The 21,526-nt window shown below is 53.2% G+C and overlaps 1 protein-coding gene across 1 annotated transcript in view; it reads right to left on the bottom strand.

Moving 5' to 3' along the window:
* SLC6A3 (solute carrier family 6 member 3) overlaps positions 1–20,166 on the bottom strand; it is a 50,201-nt gene extending 30,035 nt beyond the window's left edge. The window contains exons 1-4 of the mRNA XM_003899462.4: positions 20,084–20,166; positions 17,674–18,004; positions 16,113–16,244; positions 7,877–8,111 (exon numbers count right to left, since the gene is read on the bottom strand). Coding sequence (XP_003899511.1) covers positions 7,877–8,111; positions 16,113–16,244; positions 17,674–17,959 — 653 coding nt within the window. The 5' untranslated portion in view covers positions 17,960–18,004; positions 20,084–20,166. The remainder of the gene's footprint in view (positions 1–7,876; positions 8,112–16,112; positions 16,245–17,673; positions 18,005–20,083) is intronic.
* Between the last annotated feature and the right edge of the window lie 1,360 nt (positions 20,167–21,526).

The raw sequence follows: 21,526 nt of genomic DNA, 5'->3' as shown, positions 1-21,526 counted from the left end.
AGCCCCTGCTGCTATGAGGATTCAATGAGGAACAGGTTTAGTGGATGACTCTGCTCCAGCAGGAATCACTCGCAGTTCCACTGTTTTTTGCAGGATCCCTCACAAAGGGCAGAACAGAGGGTGAGGGATGGAGCTGACCATCGGCCGTGCTCCTTGCTCCAGGCACAGACCCTGGGCCCCCTTTCTGTGGGAACTCATTCCATCCCGGTGACACTCTCTACGGGAGAACATGCACCAGGCTACGTGCAGCAGGCTGCGTCACCATTGCAGACGGTGACTTGAGGCCAAGACGACTGTAACAGCCGTGCCGCTGCCACCGTCGAGTCAGGAGCCGCAACACCCAGGAGCCGCGTTATGAGAGGAGCTCCCACTGCCCAGGTTTGCTTCTGTTGTGGGTCCACTGAGGTCCCCGGGAGATAACACCGGACACCCATGAGGGAGCCCGGCCGACTGCAGCCTCGGGAGCTTTCCACCAGCTGCGAGGCATTCCAGGGCCATGTCCCAGGAATTTGGCTCTTCACACTCCAGAATCATACCAGACACCCTGGCTGCTGCCAACAGGGAAGGCCCCACGAGCCCTGAAAGGGCTGGACAGTGCTTCCGTCCTATCCTGGAGGGTGTCCAGGCACAGGCCCCAGGTTGGCCGGGTGGACAGATGGCTGCACCACTGAAACCGTCACCACCATTCTCTGCTCTTCTCCGAGGGCAAGTCGCTCAGTCAGGAGGCTGTCTGTCACCCACACTGTGCAGGGGAAGTCGCCTGAGCCGGTGGAGGTCACGCCTGCCCTTCCTGGGGCAGTGGAGACTCCCAGGGCCTTCTTCTCACTCCGGCCACACACTAGGCTCTGCCCCTGCTGGCCGAGTCCCCATCGCTCTGCTCCCCCAGCAAGGCCTTACCACGGACAGCCTCTGAGGCCTCACAGCAACTTCATGCAGCCCGGACCACTCCTCACTCACTGCCCATGGTGTCACTGACCCCAGCATGCCACCAGCCCATGCCTTGGCAGCCTCGGTGCCTCGCACACACACATGCATGGATTACACACTCAGACCAGACAGCACACCCTCTCCTCTTTCCCATGTGCCTGGAGAAAAGGCAAACTCAGCCAATGCCCCTACGTGGCACAGGCCCTCCTGAACCTGAGGCGGAGGCCCAGGGAAAGTGCGCTGCCACTCTCGGGGCCTTCTCACAAGGTTGCGTCCACAGCATGCACAGCTGGCTCAGCATCAAACATGAAAGCAACTTCAGAAGCAGCACCTCAACACGCTGGGTCGAGCCCCTTCTCGAGATTAGAAAGTCACTGTGCTTTGAGGTTATTTGAAATCCCACAGACAATTTAGAGAACTGGACACTCCTGAGTGCTGTCAACCTGAGAAGAGGGGTCCTCACAGCTAACCACAGCATGGGAATCAGCCATGCCAGGAGCCGGGGAAAGCTGTGTGGCTCCCAGCATGTCCATGCTTCTGAGGGCAGGGTGGGCGAGACAATCAAAGGACGTCCGGGAAGGGGCATGGGGCTCACATGCAGGCATTTCATAAGCCATAAATAGTTGGGAGGACCAGAAAAGCATTGGCCCAAGGATGTTCACTGGGAGTGGAAAAGGCACGGCACCTCCCAATTTCTGCTGGGCTCTTTTTCCTGGTGAATTCTTCAATTGGGTGACAGTGGAGCCACTGGTGGTGATCCAGGCATGCTCGGGCCTCCCACGCATCATTGTGATGACCTCACAGCAGCCCTCTCACCCCGTTTTACCAAGAGGGAGCCAAGGCAATGAGGGGGTGAAACAAGCTTCCAAAGGATAAAATTGTGCCAAAGCACATTAACCTCCCATTAGAACAAATCTAACACTCTCTAAACAAGGACAACAACCACCAAGTACCCATTAGTATAAAACTCACCAAGTCTAGCATCTAATAAAAAATTACTAGACATGACAAGAAGCAAGAAATGTGTTCTACAACCAGAGGAAAATCAGTCAACAGCCACTTCACATGATATACAAAAATTAAACCAAAATGGATCAAAGAGCCAAATATAAGGGCTAAAACCATAAAACTCTTGGAAGAGAACATAGGGTAAATTTTCATAATCTTGGACTTGGCAATGGTTTCTTAGATATGACACAAAAGATGAATTGGACTTCATCAAAATTTAAAACTTTTGTGCATTGAAGGCTGCTATCAACAGAGTGAAAAGGAAAACTACAGAATGAGAGAAAGTATTTGCAAATCATCTATTAATCTGATAAGAGAATAATATCTAAAATATGTAAAGAACTCCAAAAACTCAACAACAAAAAAAACTGACAGCCCAATTCAAAAATAGGCAAAGGACTTGAATAGATATTGCTCCAAAGAAGGTATACAAATGGCCAATAAACACAAGAAGAGATGCCCAATAGTCTCTAATCATTATGGAAATAGAAATCAAAAACACAGTGAGAGACCACTTCACACCCATTAGGATGGCTATTATCAAAATAAACAAGCAGGAAGTTCTAAGTGTTGTCAAGGATGTGGGGAAATTGGAACCCTTGTTCTGATTTGCATCCACAGTGGGAAACAGTGTGGTGGTTCCTCAAAAAATTAAACACAGAATCATCACATGGCTCCAGCAATTCAACTTCTGGGTATCCACTCAAAAGCAGTGAAAGTAGGTACTCAATACTGAAGTTCACAGCAGCATGTTTTCACAGTAGCCAAAAGGTGGAAGCAACCCAAATGTCCATCAAGAGATAAATAGATCTGGCCAGGTGTGGTGGTTCACATTTGTAATCGCAGTGCTCTGGGAGGCTGAGGCGGGAGGATTACTTGAGCCCAGGAGTTTAAGACAGGCCTGGGCAACATGGCAAGACCCCACTTTATACAAAATTTTTAAAAATTAGCTGGATGTGGTGTCACATACCTGTAGTCCCAGCTACATGGGAATCTGAGGCAGGAGGATTGCTTGAGCCCAGAAGGTCAAGGCTGCAGTGAGCAGTGATCATACCACTGCACACTCCAGCCTGGACAACAGAGTGAGATCCTGTCTCTAAAAAGGAAAAAGATAAATGGATAAACAAAACATGATATATCCATACGATGGAATTGGAATATTATTTGGCCTTAAAAAGGAATGAAATTCTGGTTCTGAAATTCTTCAATAAACCTTGAAGACATATGCTAAGTAAAATAAGCCAGTCACAAAAAAATAAGTGATTCTACTCAGAGGAGGGACCTAGAGTAGACAAATTCACAGAGACAGAAAGTAGCTGCAGAAATGGTAGCTGCCAGGGGCTGTGGTGAGGGAGGATGGGGACTTAGTGTTTAATGGGGACAAAATTTCAGCTTTGGAGAAGGGGAAAGTTCCAATGGATGATAGTCATGGTTGCACAACATGTGAATGTACCTAATGACACTGAACTGTGCACTTAAAAATGGCTAAGATGGTAAACAATGCTATGTATAGTTTATCACAATAACCCCTCAAGAAGACAAAATATTTTTGTGTAAAGTCCAAGCTGAATCATGGCCAGCAAGTCTACACTACAAGAAATGTTAAAGGAAATGCTTTAGATGGAAGGAAGATGGTCTTAAATGGAAACCCTGATCTACATACAGGATCGGACAGCACTAAAGATTGTGACTATGCAAGTAAATATAAAAATTTAAAAAAAAAACTTCTTTTCTGTGTTAGATTTGTTCAAAATGTAAATGCTTAAAGCAGAAGCAGCAGCAAGGTGTCATGGAGTTGATACATACTGTAGAAATAAAATCTATGGCGACAATTGCACAAAGGACGTGAGGGAAACAGAAGTCTACTGTTGTAGGCCCTTCTGTTCTGTGAAACAGTATCACGTCACTTGAAGACAGACTGTGATAAGTTAAACGTCAATGTTGTAAATCCTATAAAATCCACGAAAAAATGAAAACAGAAAGCTATAGTTTATTAGCTAATAATGTTGATAAAATGAAAGCCTAAAAAATTAATTCAAAACAGGGAATAAACAGAGGAAACAAGAAACAAAGAAGAGATGGGGCAAAAAATTAGCACAATGAAAGACTTAAAGCCAGCCATGCTGACAATTATTGAATGGAAATTCTAATTTAAAAACAGAGATTGCCATATTGGATAAAAAGCACAACCAACCCGATGGTGTCTACAATAAATCCATTTTATATATAATGCCCATATAGTTTAAAAATAAAAGGCTGGAAAAGATAATACCAGACAAACAGCAATCATAAGAAAGTTGGGGTGGCCATATTACTGTCAGACAAAGTAGACTTCAGCATGAGAATCTAACCTGCAAGGATAGTTCAAATGGTCAAGTGGTCAATTCAAAGACTAATAATAATAAACATGTATGCACTTCAGAGCAGAGTTTCAAAATACATGAATGAAGCAAATACTGATAGAAGTGAAAAGAAATAGACAAATCTACAATTATAGTTGAGATTTCAGTACCCCTTTCTCAGTAACTGATAGAGTAAGTGGACAGAAAACCAGTAAGGATGTAGAAAACCTGAACAATACAATGACCTAACATGACCTCTCTGACATTTATGCAACTCTCCAACCAGACAGCATAATACATATTCTTTCTAGGCGCACGTGGAACATTCACCAATGTAAACCATCTAGTAGGTCATAAACAAGTCTCAATATATTTTAAAATATTAAAGATGTATAAGCACATCATCTTGCCAAAACAGAATTAAATTAGAAATCAATAACAAAAATATCTAGCAAACCTCCATACATTTCAAATTAAAAAACAAACTTCTGAAAATGCCCCATTAGTCAAATAGAAATCAAAAGAAGGATTAGGGAATACTTTGAACTGAATGAAATGAAAACACAGCATATCAAACTTTGTAGGATGCAGCTAATGCAGTCCCTTTGAGGCAAATTAATAGCTTTAATTTATAACTTTATAATTTATATTAGGCAGTGTTGATAAGTATTTATAGAAGTAGGGAAACCGTAAACTGGTCAGAGTTATGTGGTCCTGTGTTGGGGTTTTGAAATGAAAACACAGCATATCAAATTTGTGGGATGCAGCTAATCAGTAATCTCCAGGTTCCTACAGGGAAGGGGTTCCTTTCATTTCTCTGCAGGAACCATTTCTGCCACCTCCCTCTGGTGGGTGGGCTGCTGCCCAAGAAGGAAGTGGCAATGCAGGAAGGCTGGCTGGGACCCCTGGGGGCCAGGGGGCCAGCAACTCCCAAGGATACGTTTCATTTGCCAACCCTGAGGAACACTGGGTGCAGGAGCCAGCACCGCACATGGCATTCGTGGCATGTGGAGGAAGTGCTGTCAGTGGGGTAGCTCAGCAGCCTTTTCTGACTTAGGGCCCAGAAGACATGGCCAGCGTCTCACCCAGGCCTCACGGTTACTTCCTGAGGACCTGTAGTAAAAACGCACGATAAAGCCCTTTCAGATCTACTCCTGCTAATATCTTAGTTGTCAAATTTATGACACGGCATGTTTGGTACATTGTGTAGGAAACTCAGTCCCTTTTGTGGTTACCGACAAAGTCAGGCATACCCATTATCTAGGACAAAGAGCCGCACCACCATGCATCACAACCACTCTGGCCTTTGTGGCCTTTCATGGTGGAACATCCACTCCCTGACTACATGCGCCAGCAGGAACCTGACATCCTTCGTCCAGTGATCTGCTTTATAAAGTGGGTTCGAAATCCAGAAAACCCCCAGCAGACCTGAGCACGTTACGACTGTCCCCCTTGCTTCCCAAGAGTCACTGGGGCCTGTTTCAGGGGAGCCTGAGTCCCACTGTTGGGAAAATCACCTTCGGAAGGCGTGGGAGGAGCGCCAAGCGCCTCAGTGCCCTGAGTCATTAATCATTTGTGAATTGATCTGAAACCTTCTCCAACTCCCCACGTCTGCTCTTGGGCTGCCGCCAGCTAGAGTATACCACGTGCCAGTGCGGACAGGGCTTCCGAGTGAAGGACTGGGCACCTTTCCGTTTCCTTCCTTCCTTCCAGACTGAGAACTTCCAAATAGACTTCACTAGTCTGATCGTTTAAAATAATAACACGTTCTTTCCTTCTAGCATTCTTAACAACGGATCACTGGACTAATCATTACACTAAATTTTCCTCTCCGATTTTCTTACCTGAACATCACTTAGGTGAGTCAACATTTCCCACACTGCCCAAACAAAAGGAAAGCAGTCCCCATGTGGCGGTACTTGGCAGCTTTAACAGGGCATTGGGTACTGGGAACTCTCAGGCTCTCGCCTTGGTGGCGCCTCTGCGGCCTCCGCCCCTGGCTCTGTGCGCCCCCCACTCTCTCCTGCTGGCCCCTCTCTTTGATCATACACTAACCCTGAGATCTGGCCACACAGCAAGGGCACATGCAGCCCGGGCCTGGGGTGTCTGTGGGGTGTTTAATTAGGGAAATGTAGGTGTGAACAGGCCATCCACACGCAATGGGAATTTTCTCCCTCAAGAATGTTAAAATCTACTTGGACAAATGGTGTGACTGCGTTATTTGGACGATTTCATCATTTCCTGCTTGCCTGTCACCACGAGAGTCCTGTCAGACGCTCCCACGACCTTGCCTGAGGCTGTGCTTCCTATGGCGATGCTCAGGTGTCTTCAGGCAAACCAACCGGGACTCATCCCGGGTGCATCTTCTCTCCCGCCTGCCCACTTCTGAAACCAGCCCTCCTCCCACGAACGCCTTCCTGGCGGCCCGGCCTGGACTCTCTCTCCTTCTGACGGGAAACAGTGGATGTAGTGAGAATTGCACAAACGTCCTCTCCTCCTCTCCGAAATGGCGGCTGAGTTTAAGAGTCCGCCTGTCAGAATGCGACCCAGCACGAGGCCCCAGGCCCAGCTGGAGGGGGCAGGGGAATATGGATGGCACCTGCCAGGTTCAGATTCCAGGAGGGGTCCAGGGGAAACAGGGGACCCATGGGGGGCAGTCACAGCCCTTCTAGACTGGGCCAGGCCACGTGATGATGAGGGAGGGCCAGCAGGAGCTGGCACGGGGCCTAAAAAGACTTTATTGCAGACATCGGGGTCCAGGAAAGCAGGTGCTGCAGGTGGATGGTGGGGGCAGACCTGGCTGGGGTGGACAGTGAGGGATGGGCCTAGATGGGGTGGACTGTGTGGGTTGGGGCTGGCAGGGGTGGACGGTGAGGGGTGGGCCTGGCTGGGGAGGACTGTGCAGGTCAGGCCTGGCTGGCGCAAAGAGAGAAGGAGGCAGAGGCCCAGGAGGCTGCTGGACATGGGACTCACCAGCGTGGGAGGTGGAAGGAGGCCCAGAGACAGAAATAAAGCCGTGCATATAAACAATAAAACAAAGTCTCACGAAAAGTGGACGGCTGGAGCACCCTGGAGACAGGGGCTGCCTACTGAAGCCATAGACTTCTTGAGCAGTGAAGCCCAGAAAGGTATCTCTTCTGGAGAGGGCAAGGGCCCAAGTGAGGCAGTTTGGCCCCAGGCTATGCACAGAAGAAGGGCAGGGAGGAAGGGAACCCAGACACCGGGCTGACTCACTCCAGAGACGCCGCTGCAGCTCCCAGAGACCGGAGCTTGCCAACCTTCCGCACAGGGCTGCTGTGTTCCCCACCAGCCCCCTCCCACCCCGAGCCGCTGCTGGGAGCAGGATCACAGCCAGCGGAGCTGCTCAGTGCCCCATCCCTGCTGAGGGCTTGCCCTGTAGGAGCTTTGCTGAGTCCCTGGAGACCATCACAATGATTCAGAAATGTGCCCCTCCACAGCACTAAAGGGATGGAGTGCAGGAACAGGTTCCCACTCCCCGCACCCTGGGAGTCAGCAAGGGCTGGTGGCCAACCAAGGAGCGACCATGGGGACCCAGCTGCACCATCTCTCCCATTCCCGAGGACCTGACTCCCACTTACTCGAAGTACTCGGCAGCAGGTGTGGTCCCAAAAGTGTCGTTGAGGCCTGAGCCGTTGCCACCGGAGTCGCCAGAGTGGGCATCCGAGCAGTTGGGGCTGTTCCAGGAGTTGTTGCAGTGAATCCAGGGGAGCTCCGTGGTGAAGGAGGAGAAGAGGTAGTGCAGTGCCCAGGCGATGATAACGTTGTAGAAGAAGCCGACATACAGCGAGATGAGGATGACCGTGAAGCCCACACCTAGCGGGAAGGGGGTGGCCGTGGAGCCCACGTGGGCGGAGCACAGAGCCACCATCAGCAACGCGTCCCTTCCGCCTCCCCTCACAGGAGACATTACCCTGAGCACAGATCCTGAGGACTTTGAGGGTGTCTCTGAGGGACATCCAGGGCCAGCAAGGTCACCCAGAGCTATGGCGAGTATCCAGGGCCACCCTGATGCACCCAGAGACCCCCAGGGACACCAAGGTCACCCCCAGCCACACATGGTCATCCATCCCCACCACAACCACTCAGGATCCATCAGGGTCATCCAGGATCATTGAGGCCATCTAGGGGCTACTCTGGGTGATCCAGGGCAACCCAACCCATGGTTAACCAGGGCTGTCAGGTCCATGTGAAACCATCAGAATCATCCACAACCACCCAGAAGCACCCAGGGCTACCTAGGGAACCCATGCAAATAGGGCCATCAAAGATTGTCTAGGGTTACCCAGGAACACCCAGTGTCTCCCAGAACCATCAAGACTGCCAATAGTCACTAAGGGACACCTGGGGTCCTTGACAGACATCCACAGCCACCCACAGCCACCAGGCTCATTCAGGACTATGGAGGGCACCCAGGACCACACATAATCAGCCAGGCTAATCCAAGGCCACTTTGAGTCACAAAGGGCCATCCACGGCCATCCACGGCCATCCACAGCCATCCATGGCCATCCACAGCCATCTCCATTCATCCACAACTATCCACAGTCATCTATAGCCATCCACAACCATTCATGGCCATCCATGACCATCCACATCCATCCACAGCCATCCACAGCCATCCACAACCATCCATCCATCCATAGCCATCCACAGTCATCCATGGCCGTCCACAACCACCCACATCCACCCCTGGCCATCCACGATAATCCACTGCCATTCACAACCATCCACAGCCATCTACAGATATCCACAACTATCCACAGTCATCCATAGCCATCCACAACCATTCATGGCCATCCATGGCCATCCACATCCATCCACAGCCATCCACAACCATCCATCCATCCACAACCATCCACAACCATCCACAGCCAACCACAACCATCCACATCCATTCGTAGTCATCCACAGTCATCCATGGCCATCCAAAACCACCCACATCCACCCCTAGCCATCCACAACAATCCACTGCCATTCACAACCATCCACAGCCATCTACAGACATCCATAGACATCCACAGCCATCTGCATTTATCCACAACTATCTATGGCCACCTATGGCCATCCACAGCCATCCATGGCCATCCAGAGCCATCCATAGCCATCTATGGCCATCGGTAGCCATCTATAGCTGCTCATGTCTCTCCCACAAGACTACTCAGAAGAGTCATCTGGGCTTATTTACAGCCATGTGGAGCCATCCAAGGTCACACTACCCAGGCATGACCATCCAGGGTTTCCTAGAAACACCCAGGGCCACATAAGACCACCCAGGGCAAGTAAGATCATCCAGGGCTTTCTTGGGCCACCCAGAGTCTTGCATGACTATCAAGGACTACTCAGAGCCATGTTTGACCTTCCAAGGCCTCCCAGGGCCATGCAAGACCATCAAGGACCAGTCAGGGCCATCCATAGCCATCTAATGCCATTCAGGGTCTTTTAGAGTGTCCTTTCCAGGATCACAGACCTGGAATTTGGGATCCATTCTTTATGGGGGCTCCTGGCAAACTGGAACAGAACTCAGTGGTCAGCAGTCTTTGGAGCAGTATCAGCCTGACTGGTGGGCAGATGGGCCTGGTGGTCAGACGGCTTCCTCCTTGTTCACTGCTGGATGGGCACCGTCACGTTCTCGCTACTGGGGTTCACTTTACTAAGCTCTAGGAAGAATTTTTCTCATTTCCACATTTCTTCTCAGTTTGCTGACATGATTAGTTTAGGTATAACTTTGATTTACTTTGTTAAAATCCAGTAGGCACCATGCCCTGTCTTGCATGCTCATGGCCAGGGTAGGAGCATACCTTCAAGGTGACTTTTGCAGGGAGTGGCCTGGGTTGCTTTTTATGGTCTCAATCCTTAGGAGAAGCTGTTCTCATGCTCAGGGCACCTCAGTAAAGTTCTCTTCCTATCCTGAAAGCAAAGAGAAGGCTCAAAACTTTGTTTTAAACAGATCCAGGACCAGGAATGCAGGTAATCCTTCTTGGAAAGCATGCTCAGTGGTGGTGACGATGAAAGTCAAGCTGTTGCTGTTGGAAGGCCTTCTCCCACGTGGATCTGGTCCACATTAAATAATTCTGTATTACAGTCGGCCACGGATTGCCTTTGGAAGGCCTTCTCCCACATGGCTCCGGTCCATATTAAATAATTCTATATTACCATCTGTCACGGAGTCCCTTAAGAGAGAGGCTGGGTTGTGATCTACAGTGAACTCACCCAGGCAGCCACGTTGGGAGCCACGCTTTGGGAAGCCACACTGTTTCCAGAGAGCACTGTGGAGGGTTTTCCATGGTGGTGACTGACAGCGGGTGCCCAATTTGAAAATTTTTCAAGGTTAAAATTTTCTGTACCAAGTCCTTAGCTTGAAACCCTGGGAAGTCTTTGATCAAACAACACCAGAGTGGATCCCAATCCAGAGTCTGAAGGAAGGGCTGACTGTGCCCTGGGTCCTTCCAGAGCCACCGCTGTTGTTTCCTGCCCTGCACCACAGATCGGCAGGGCTGCCATGGGATCATGACGTCACCATGGCCACAGTGCATGACATCACCATTGGCCATGCTGGCTGACACGGCTCCTAGAGCAAATGGGTCTGCTCTGATCCATGGGACAGTGCAGCCCCCACACCAGAGTCCCCCTTACCAAGAGGACTCCTCCTGGATGCTTCCCTGGGCACCTGGGTGGGGAAACGGCTCCCTTGAAAGGTGGTGGCCAGTGCCAGTACTGGCCAGTCATTTGGTTGCTCCAAGCCCTGCCCTTTGGGAAGGCAGAGCCCCTGACCTGGGTCACTGACGTGTAGCCCCTCACCAACTAGCCAACTTCACCATGAGCTCCTCAAGCTCACCGAAGGCCCAGACACACGAAACCCACTACCCTGTTCGCTACAGAACCTTCTAGTGGCCTCTGCTCACGACATCACTGTGGGCTCTAGATGAAGCTTCACCTGACATATTTCTTAAACACCATTTAGTGGCACGGGAGGCTGTCTCTCCAAGGAGGTGGCAAAGTCCCTGCTCGCGTTTCCAGGGAAAACGTTCATGAGAACGTGAAGCCGCCCTTCCCTCCTGTCTGACTCCCAGGAAGCTCAGCGCTAAGCGTGAATTTCAAGCATAGCTCTTAAGGTCTATTTCCTTAAATTTATTTTTGCTTTGTACCTTTTTTTTATATTAACCTTGTGTGTAGTTTGTTTTGTGTTTGAGAAATCACACTAAAATATGATTGACTATAAAACATTTTATATTCAATACAATTGAATGGTGGGGTTTCCAGGGCGTCTGTAAAATGGGGTTGCCCTTGGCAATGAAACCGAAACCTGACAAACAGAAGCCGGCTGAGGCTCCTGCCTGCAAATGGTGCTGAGGCTCCTGCCTGCAAATGGTGCTTCGCCCACCAGAGCACGGCCGCCCTGCACCATCCCTGAACACCAGTACACCCCAGGGCAGCCATGAGAGCTGGCTTCAGGAGAGGGTGTTGTCAACGCATGCATGGATCCCGCTGGAGGAAGCCTCTGCTGCAGCAGCCCCGCCACACCTCACAAGAGGCATCAGCAGGTCTTCGGAAGAAAGATGGGAGAGGGCCGGGCGCGGTGGCTCACGCCTGTAATCCTAGCACTTTGGGAGGCCAGGGCAGGCGGATCACGAAGTCAGGTGATTGAGACCATCCTGGCTAACATGATAAAACGCTGTCTCTACTAAAAGTACAAAAAATTAGCTGGGCGTGGTGGTACGCACCTGTAGCCCAAGCTACTCGGGAGGCTGAGGCAGGAGAATCCCTTGAACCCGGGACATGGAGGTTACAGGGAGCCAAGATCACGCCACTGCACTCTAGCCTGGCAACAGAGCAAAACTCTATCTCACCAAAAAAAAAAAAAATAGTCGGGAGAGGACGCCTCTCTGTGTCAGTCTGGGTGTCTTTAGTACGTGCTTGTTGTGTGTGCAGGTACCAGAGAGACAGAGAGAAGAAGACAGGACAGGAGAGACACAGAGAGGAAGGAGGGAGAGAGACAGAAAAGACACAGGGAGAGGGAAAGAGAGAGCGAGGGGAAGGGAGGAGAGGGAGAGTTTTAAAGACCCGCCTCTCAGGACCCTGGGGTGTACCGCGGGGCCTGAAGGCCCCAGAGGCCCCTCTGGCTGTGGTGCCCACCCCAAGCTGCCCTGGCGAGACTATGGGAAGCGCAGGTGAGTCACGGCCTCTGAGCAGCTGGGCCTCACCATGAACTCCACCCTCTGGCTTTCGACTTATGAGCAGGAAGCAGCTCGCAGGTCTGCTGGAGGGGAAGGGCCAGGGACAACCAGGCTCCCTGGAGAGCTGGGCATCGTTTTCCCATGGAATTGCCACCTGCTCAGGGCTGGATGGCCTTTCAGCTCCATAATGATTGTTTTGGGCACTGTAGCTGGTGTCTTAATTTACCATGTGGCACTTCTATTCGATGAGACATGAAAATGCATGCATTTTATTAACTAGATTTTTAAAAAGGACAAAGGAAAGAGAAGGAACAGTATCAGGGCATGGGAAGCATGGTGCACATCTAATTTCATGGGCACTGTCAATCTTCTCTAAACTGGCATCCTGCAGTTGACGGGCAGGCAGAACGAACGGGATACTGGCACTGGGACCTGCAGCGTTACTGAGATTCAACAACTCAAGGTGTCTCGTCTCTAAAAAGAAGTCCAGCTTTCTTGCACCAATTCGTCTATCCCTTTGTGGGTCGAACACTTCACTTTCTGTGATTTGCAATTTTCCTTCCTCACCAGGACTAGGTGGGTGTGAACAAGCTCTTCCCGAGATCTGCCCATGGGGCCACAAGCCTTCCTTCCTGTGGCCACGCTTTGCAGCCCACCTCTGGGACTAGTGTTCAGAACAAAGCCGGCGTGGAATGCGGGATTGTGGGCACAGGGGCTGTGACACGGAGGAGACGACTGCCCAGCTTCCCCCGGCTGTGCATTGCGGGAAGCACAATGAGATGCCCGCATCCGCCGGCTGCATTTCTTCAGAACAAGGTGCCACCGCTCACGCTGACGGAAGTCAGAGGCTCTCTACTAGCCCGAGTCAAGTTGGTGCTCTGAAATTCTCAGAAATCACTTCTTGGCGTTCTATGGACTGCATCATGAAGACCCACACCAGCAGCTTTGTTGGTGAACATCCTTTCCGTGTGACAGACAGAAGGAAATAAGCTCTTATCTGTGGACCCACAGGTCCTGCCCTCCTCACCTGAATCCTGCATGTGAAGAGGTGATTTAACTTGCTCCAACACCAGGCCCACTGGCGGGAGTGGGGCATGGGGCTGTGCCACGTAAGACACTTGTGACAGGCTCCAGGGTGGCTCTTGAAAATCCAGCAAAGCACAGTTTGACGTCGCTGCAGCCTGTGCCAGAGCACGATGTCATCTTTCCTCAGTTTCCCCACCCCAATGGGCCGGCACCATCTCTGACTCAGCATCCCAAGGCTCTGAGCACTCAGATGCTCTCCAACACAGACCACGCTGCAAGCTCAGCATCGCTTACAACTGCAGGCTCAGAGGCAGCATCTCCTCCCCGAAACATGTCCATGCCACTGGCCAGGGCTGGGAAGGACACAGGTAACGTGTGTGTGTCTTGAACTGTTAGCCTGGGTTCACTGCACCTCCCGATTTGACACCTGTCTGTCTGTAAGGACACGCCTGGGTCTTCCCTCAGCTGCTGCATTCCTCCACTGGGGACCTGACGATGGGGACGGAGGCATGTTCTGAGCAATCCTTGTTCGGTTTGACTTGGACCTGCAGATCCCGCCAAGGGGTCATCTGGCACCGGTGCGTGCCCAAGGTATCTGTCTCTCACTCTGAAGATGTGTGTGGGGTGGGGGTGGGGAGGGAGGCCCCTTTTTGTAGCTCCATTTCAGTGCAGTTCAGTGAATATGGAGCCTAGGAAGAAATGACTGAAGTCGTAAGATTCACTAAGTAGCCCATTAGGAATGAAAGAGTCTCGTGTCTGGGAAGAACCATCACACCTGTGTCCAGTCTCAGCATTTCCACGGCTGCGAGAGTGACTTCTCCTCCTGGAGCCTGACCTCGGCAGCTCCCTCTCCTAAGGGAGGTCAGCGGCTCGCCTCCGAAGGCCCAGCCCTGACCCACTGGTAAAGCGTCCTGGGGCTGTGCTAGGCTCGGTTGTCTTCTAAACACACAGCTTTTCCGGAACTTCTACGAGTATCCAGAGGCTGACCTTCTAGTAGTCATTTTCTTAATGCCAATTGTCTGAGTGGTGCCTCTGAGTAAACGCCTGAATCCTCCCTGAACCACCAGCTCCTGAGAGGTGGCTCTGGCCCACTGGGCAAGCGTGACCTGTGTGCATGGACTGGGGAGTCAGAAACATCTGGGATCAAATCCCACTCTGCTCTGATGGCGACACCAGGGGGAACGACCCCAGCCCTCTGGTCCTCAGCATCTGCATCTCCAACACAGAGACATGGTGTGTGCCCTTCCCAGGGTTGCATGAGGATGGAGTCAGAAATGCCAGGAGAGGGCCTGGTGCTGGGCAGACCACCTGCACTCAACACGCGGTGCATCTACTTCATGGTGCCAGAGCAGGACACCAGCAGCCAGAAAGGTTCAGTGACAGCTAGATGGATCAATAGCTAATAGATAGGTGGATAGGTCTATAGGTGGATGGATGGATGGATCCATACATAGATGAATGGATGGATGGATGGATGGAACAATGGATAACAGATGGATGAATGGATAGATCAATAGATAGAAGATGGATGGATGGATGGATCCATAGATAGATGAATGGATGAATGAATGGATGGATGAATGGATAGATGGATCGATAGGTGGATAGATGGATGGATCAATAGATAATGGATGGATGGATGGATGAATGGATGGGTGGATGAATGGATTGACAGATAGGTGGATGGATCAACAGATAATAGATGGATGGATGGGTAGATGATAGACAGGTGAATAGATGATTGATAGATAATAGATAAACAGAGTTGTGGGTTGTGTCCCTCCCCCAAGTTCATCTGTTGAAGTTCTAACCCCCTAAACCTCAGAATGTGACTTTATTTAGAGACAATGTCTTTACAAAGGTGATCAAGTTAAAGTGAGGTCATTAGGGTGTCCTTAATCCAACAGGACTTGTGACCTCATAAAAAGGGGGAATTTGGTTACAGAGACATGCATAGAAACAAGCAGTACGAAGAGGCACAGGGAGAAGACAGTCTCTGAGCCAAGGAGAGAGGCTAGAACAGATGCTTCCTCACAGCCTCAGAAGAAATCAACCCTGCTGACACCTTGATTTTGGACTTCCAGCCTCCAGAGCTGTGAGACAATAAACGTATGCCTTTTAAGCCTCCCAGTTTGTGTCATTTGTTACAGCAGCCACAGGAAATGGATACAGATAGATGATGATAGATGGATGGATTAGGTAGATAGGTAGATAGATGAGTGAATGATTGATATAAAGATCAATAATAAAGATAGATATAGATAAATAATGGATAGATAGATAACAGATGATTGATGGATGGACGAATGGATGATGGATAGATGGCAGATCCACAGATAGACATGTGTTTTATCTTAATTACATTTTAACATCTTGACAAAGTAATAACACAAATGAACTGCAAGACCCTCACCTAGAGCAAGGGAATTAACTATCAAGTCCTTGTCATCACAGATCTTTAAGGTAGGACCCAAGTTCAAGTGGCGTGTGCCGTGCCTGTGTCTTAGCAAAGCAGGGCTGGATGCCCATGATGCAGCTGGCTTGCTTTGAAAGCTCCAGCATCACCAACATGGTCTGTGCTGCACCAGGGTGAAGGGAGGCACCCGCACATTACCTTTCAGTACAGGGCAGATCTTCCAGACGCCAGCGGCCCCTTCCCTGTTGAACTGGCCGAGGGCCAGCTCCATGTAGAAAAGTGGCATCCCAGCAATGACCATGAAGAGCAGGTAGGGGACCAGGAAGGCACCTATGGGGCAGAACAGCACCTCGAGTTTGGGGCCGTGGAAGGACCCATCTCTCCTCATGGGAGCTTGGGCTGCTACCCCAGTCGACCGCCCATGTCTTGGCCTGACCCCTTCACCCCACTCTCCAACGGGAAGTCCCAGGCTGGGGTAGATGAGTCCCGAAGCCCGCCCTCCACGGCTGTGAGTGCCCAACACGTCCCTCCTGGATCCCCTTGTCATTGCACACCCTGAGCCGTGAAGTCAAACCCAAGAACAGCGCAGGGAGGCCCTGCCCATGCTCGGCGGTGCTCTAGGTACTGTCCTTCCCTGTGGTGGTTCGGGGTGCCCTTCCCTGGCCTGCATCCCCCCACTTTGCCCTGATCCTCTTTGCCTCTTGAGTTGTGAATCTGTGACCCCCCAACTCTGCACCTGAGCTGAGTGGGCCCTGCCGTCCTGTCCCCAGCTTCCGGGCTTCAGGGACTGCCCCCATCGACAGCAGCTGAGGGTCTTTGCTGCCCCAGGTGCTGGGAGCCCCTCCAGGGTAGGGCCTAGTTCCTCTGAAACCTGCACCTCCCCTGCCCCTGGCACAAAGCCCAGGGCCCCTGGTCTCAACCTCCTAAATCCCCTCTGCTCCCCTGGTCTGACTGGAGTGGGGGAGAGCTTTGCCACTCTCTCTCCTGGGGAAGGGGAGGGGGAGGCATGGGGCCCCGCAGCTCTGTCTTTGGGCAACTTCCTGTACCTGCTGAGGCCTCTGTCTTCCCCTCTTCAAGATAGGCATAAAAATGCCAACCTCCTCACAGGCATCCTGTGAGGCTTCCCCCGAAATTCTTCCCCAGGCCTCCCTTCCCAGACTAGCATAGAGGCCGATGAGGGAGGCCAGGCAGGGAGGCTGGGAGGCCAAAAGAGGCTCCTGGGAAGGCATCACCAATGTTCTTGGATGTCCCTGGTGGCTCTGCCTCAAACTTTGTTTTCTGGCTCTGTGGCTGGGTTCTGGAGGGTGCAGGGGACACAGGCACTTTCCAGGGGCCTCCTCTGCCATTCCAGGCTCTAGGACCTCCACATGCTTTGCAAAGGCTGCCAAAGTCAGTCAGAGGCTGTTCTTTGGGCCTTTGAGAACTTTCTTTCCAAAATGAAAACAGCCTCTGGAAACAGGAGGCAGAGCCAAGCTGCTCCATCCCCCACTCCCACCCCCCAGCTTCTTCGCTGGCCCCCCTTTCCTGAACTCTGAAATGCAGGCATGGGACCAGGCAGCTCTGAGCCCTGCTGTGTGGTTTTGTGACGTCCTCTGGGAAGATCTGCACTGGCCGTGAGCTCTCACAGGGAGCTCTGTCCTCATGCATGGGAACAGCTTTATCTTGTTCGGGTGCACGCCTTTCCTAAAAGGCCTAGCCCCGGCTGCCCCCATGACCCCCGCCTGGCCATCGTGCTCAGAAAGGCTGACATGGGACTTACCCCCGCCGTTTTTGTAGCACAGGTAGGGGAACCGCCAGACGTTGGCCAGGTCCACAGCAAAGCCAATGACGGACAGGAGAAAGTCGATCTTCTTGCCCCAGGTCTCCCGATCCTGGGCCTCCACGGGGCTCTGCCGTGGGTTGGTGAGGGTGGAGCTGGTGAGCTGCACTCCGTTCTGCTCCTTGACAAGGATGAGCTCCACCTCCTTTGGGCCCATGGCGTTGGGTTCCTTAGCCGGGGCCACCACGGAAGACATGAGTCCCACAGAGCATTTGCTCTTACTCATGGGCACACCGGGAATTGAGGAATTCTGTGCTTCTTCCCTCTTGGTCTTCAGCCAATATGAAAAATAAACACACAACAGGAATGCAACAATTCAGCAGCCAGGGCTAGGGACGCGCCTGGTATGGAGGGCAGAGCCCCGAGGCATTCATGGGCATTCCTCTGGGAAGGGATGGGTGCATTCCCAGGGCCTGAGATGGCACAGCTGGGGCGCAGGAGCTGGGAAGTGCCAGCCCTCACCACAGGGCTGGGGCACTGGCCCATGGAGGCATCAAGACAGACACTCTGGTTTGCCCCTCCTTCCCCTGCACCCCTCCTCACTCTTATCAATGTGGAATGCTATGTGAGCTCTAGCGTGGCTTTCTAATAACAGTGCATGGATATTACCTCCACCTTCCCCCACACTTACAGAGAGCAATTTTGCAATCTTCAAAGAGCATTCAATAATGTCTTTGTGCCTGTTCATCTGTATTCTTTTTTCTTTTTCTTTCTTTTTTTTTTTAAGATGAGGTCTCACTCTGTCGCCCAGGATGGAATACAGTTGTGTGATTACAACTCACTGCAACCTCAAATGCCTGGGTTCAAGTGCTCCTTGCACTCCAGCCTCTTGAGTAGCTGGGACTACAGGTGCGCCACAGCACTGGCTAAGTTATTTTTGTGTGTATTTTTTTTTTTTTTTTTGTAGAGTCAGGGTCTGACTATTGTTGCCAAGGCTGGTTTTGAACTCCTGGTCTCAAGCGATCCTCCTGCCTCAGGCTCCCAAAGTGCTGAGATGACAGGCATGAGCCACCAAGCCTGGCCGTGTATTGTTTATACTCAGTAATAAAGAGCAAAATTTATATAAGCAAAATCAGCCACTGTAAAGGAGAGTTTAGACATAACCATCACAATCGTTTCCTCAAAGAGTGTACAAGCCACATCCACCTAGGGCAGGTGGCACCACCCCACCTGAGAGAGCTGGGCAGAGGATGGACAGGGCTTCATCGCGGGAACCACCTCCTGGGCCAGCAGGGCAACCCAGGAAATCCTGTCCAAAACCCCATAAACCCCCTGCAACGCAGCGCAGGAGAGCAGGAGCGTCTACACCTCCCCAACCAGGGCGACTTCTGGCATTTGGATCCAACAGCAGCGTGTTTCAGTCGCGCGCGCGCGCACACAGACACACAGACATACACAGACTCACAAACACACACACACACACACAGGCGCGCACACACAATGACTGAAGCAGGTCACAGGTAGAGGCTCTAACAGGCAACTTTCCCTGCATTCAAGTTTGCACAAAACCTCACCCACGAGCTATCACGAGCTACACCACGCACCGTTGCTGGGCGGCTTCTGTACCTCCCGGTGACAACCCCAACCCGCACGACCCGTCCTATGGGTAAAACGCCCGCCGAAGGGGTTCCGCGGCGCGAGCAGGAGGCCGCGTTGGGAGAGGGCGCCAGGTGCGGAGCTCGAGAGTCTCCGGGAAGCCGCCGCCGGGAAGCCGCCGCCGCCCTGGGGCCATCTGACCCCGCTCCTGAACGCGGGGCCTCAGAGGCGAGTTTTGGGTCTACACAGCCAAACGTGGCCCATTAGAAAGCGCCCTTCCTCGCCGCGCCCAGAACAAGAAGCGGCCCTGCCTGGTGAGCCCTCGCCCTGCCTCCCCGCCCTGCCCAGAGCACCAGCCAGCGCGCAGCCGGCGCCCGCCACTACCCCAAAATCAAAGCCCCCGCGAGACGGAGCGGCGGTGTAGAAAACCCACTTCGATAGGATCTGGGGTGCGCCGCACCCCTAGTAGGGTTAAGTTCCACGAGAAGAAACCAGGACCCCCAAGTCACAGCCATAGATACCCATGCGTCCCCTAAGCCGGTGACGGTACCAGGTGCCCACGCGATCCTGAGCCTGGGGCGGGCCAGGGGGCAGCCCTGCACCCTCCTCGCGCCTCGGACGGCCTCAGGGTCCCATGCGGCGCTATCAGGGGGCGCTCGGCACCTGCGACTGTTGGCGACTTTGGAGACGGCGCGGTCTGCGGGACGCGGGGGCCCCAGAGTGTGCCCGGCCCCCGTGCCCTGCCCCTGCGCCCCACTTCGGGGTCTGTGGAGGGAGCGGCGCGCCCCGATGCCGGGAGCGACCCTGGCCTCACCTGGCCGCCCGGGCCTGGGCTTTGCACGCGAGTCCTGGTGCCGAGCGCGGTTCACGAAGCCTCCCCTCTTGCTCCGCCGCGCTGGGCGGTCTCGGCCTCGGCCTCGGGCTCTTATCCAGTCGCCAGGGTCCGCCCCGCTCCGCCCTCCCGCCGTCGGGGTCGCCCTCGCGTCCTGGCTCCGCCTCCCCACCTCCCCGGGCCGCGCCCCCGCCCCCGCCCCCTGGACGCAGACAGCTTGGAGCAAGCGGCGGCCACCGCTCCACTGTCCTGCGCGTCCCGCAGCCTCGGACACGGGATGCGGGGACCTGTGGGTCCTAGGCGTCGCGGATCTAGACGGGCGCCTTCCGCGCGAGAACTGTCTGGGCCGCCCTGCGCCCTCGCTCGCACCCCTCGGGGCTGCCCCGGGCACCCGCTATCTTCGGACGCCCAGGGCTGGAGGCTCCTAGCTGGACGGGGAGGGAGCCGAGCGGCGGCGCGAGGGGAGCTGCTGGGATCCCGTTGGACCGACCCTTCCCTCCCTCCCCGTCCGGGGCCCCTGCGGTGGCCCCGCGCTCCAGGGACCACGTCCCTCCCAACCCGCCGCGCCACGCCCTGACCAGCGGGCTCAGGACCCCGCTGAGGACTCCCCACGCTTCCCGGCGTGCGGGCTGCGGAGACGCGGGTCCTTCCGTGGCTTTGGGGTCTCCACGACCTCGAGGCGACCGGCCGAGCCTAGTCCTCCCCTTGCCGGCATCTAGTGCGCCTACATCGGAACCGAGGGGCTCGCCTCGCGGTTGCATGAGAAAACCATTTCCCAGGACTGGCCTGAAAGCACTGGCGATTGGTATCCGGCTCCAGGGCCGAATGGACTCCGAGGCTTTCCCTCCGAGATGTCCGGGCGGGATTTCTTCCATTCAGCTCGCAGAGGAATGAAGCCCCCGGGCCGCCAAGGCCCAGGATGTCCAGGTCCTTAGAAGGCACGGAGGTGAGTGGCCGCATCCAGCTCTGCGTGTCGCCCCTAGGGTCACCCAAACCCCGGCGTTCCTCCCCGTGTACCCTCCGTGCTCCGGTGAGCACCCTGCCCTGGGCGTCCAGGCGAGCCCTGGGGCTCTCCAGCCATTCCAGCCTGCAGCCTGCGCTCAGCCGTGAGGGAGGCAGGGCCCCTTGGTGCCTGACCCCGCAGTACCCGCCGACAGCGCAGTGCCCCGCACTCTCCGCATCCCTCACCCCGGGGCTGGCACTCAGGATTGTGCCTCCATGCTGAGTTGGAATCAAGTGGGAACCTGGGGATCCCCTGGGGCTGCTATGACAAAACTCCACAGCCTGGGGGCTCACACAGAAGCCTTTAGTTCTAACAGTTCTGGTGTCCCCAGGCCAAGGCCAAGGCCTGGCCCACAGGGCCGCTTCTGGGTTGCAGACAGTTCTCTCCCTGTATCTCCCCATAGTGGGGACTGTGGAGAGCTC

This window comes from Papio anubis, chromosome 5 (assembly GCF_008728515.1).
Source record: "Papio anubis isolate 15944 chromosome 5, Panubis1.0, whole genome shotgun sequence".
In the NCBI taxonomy this organism is placed as follows: Eukaryota; Metazoa; Chordata; class Mammalia; order Primates; family Cercopithecidae; genus Papio; species Papio anubis.
The sequence above is the reverse complement of the archived record's forward strand: the minus strand, read 5'-3'. Positions and strand labels throughout refer to the sequence as shown.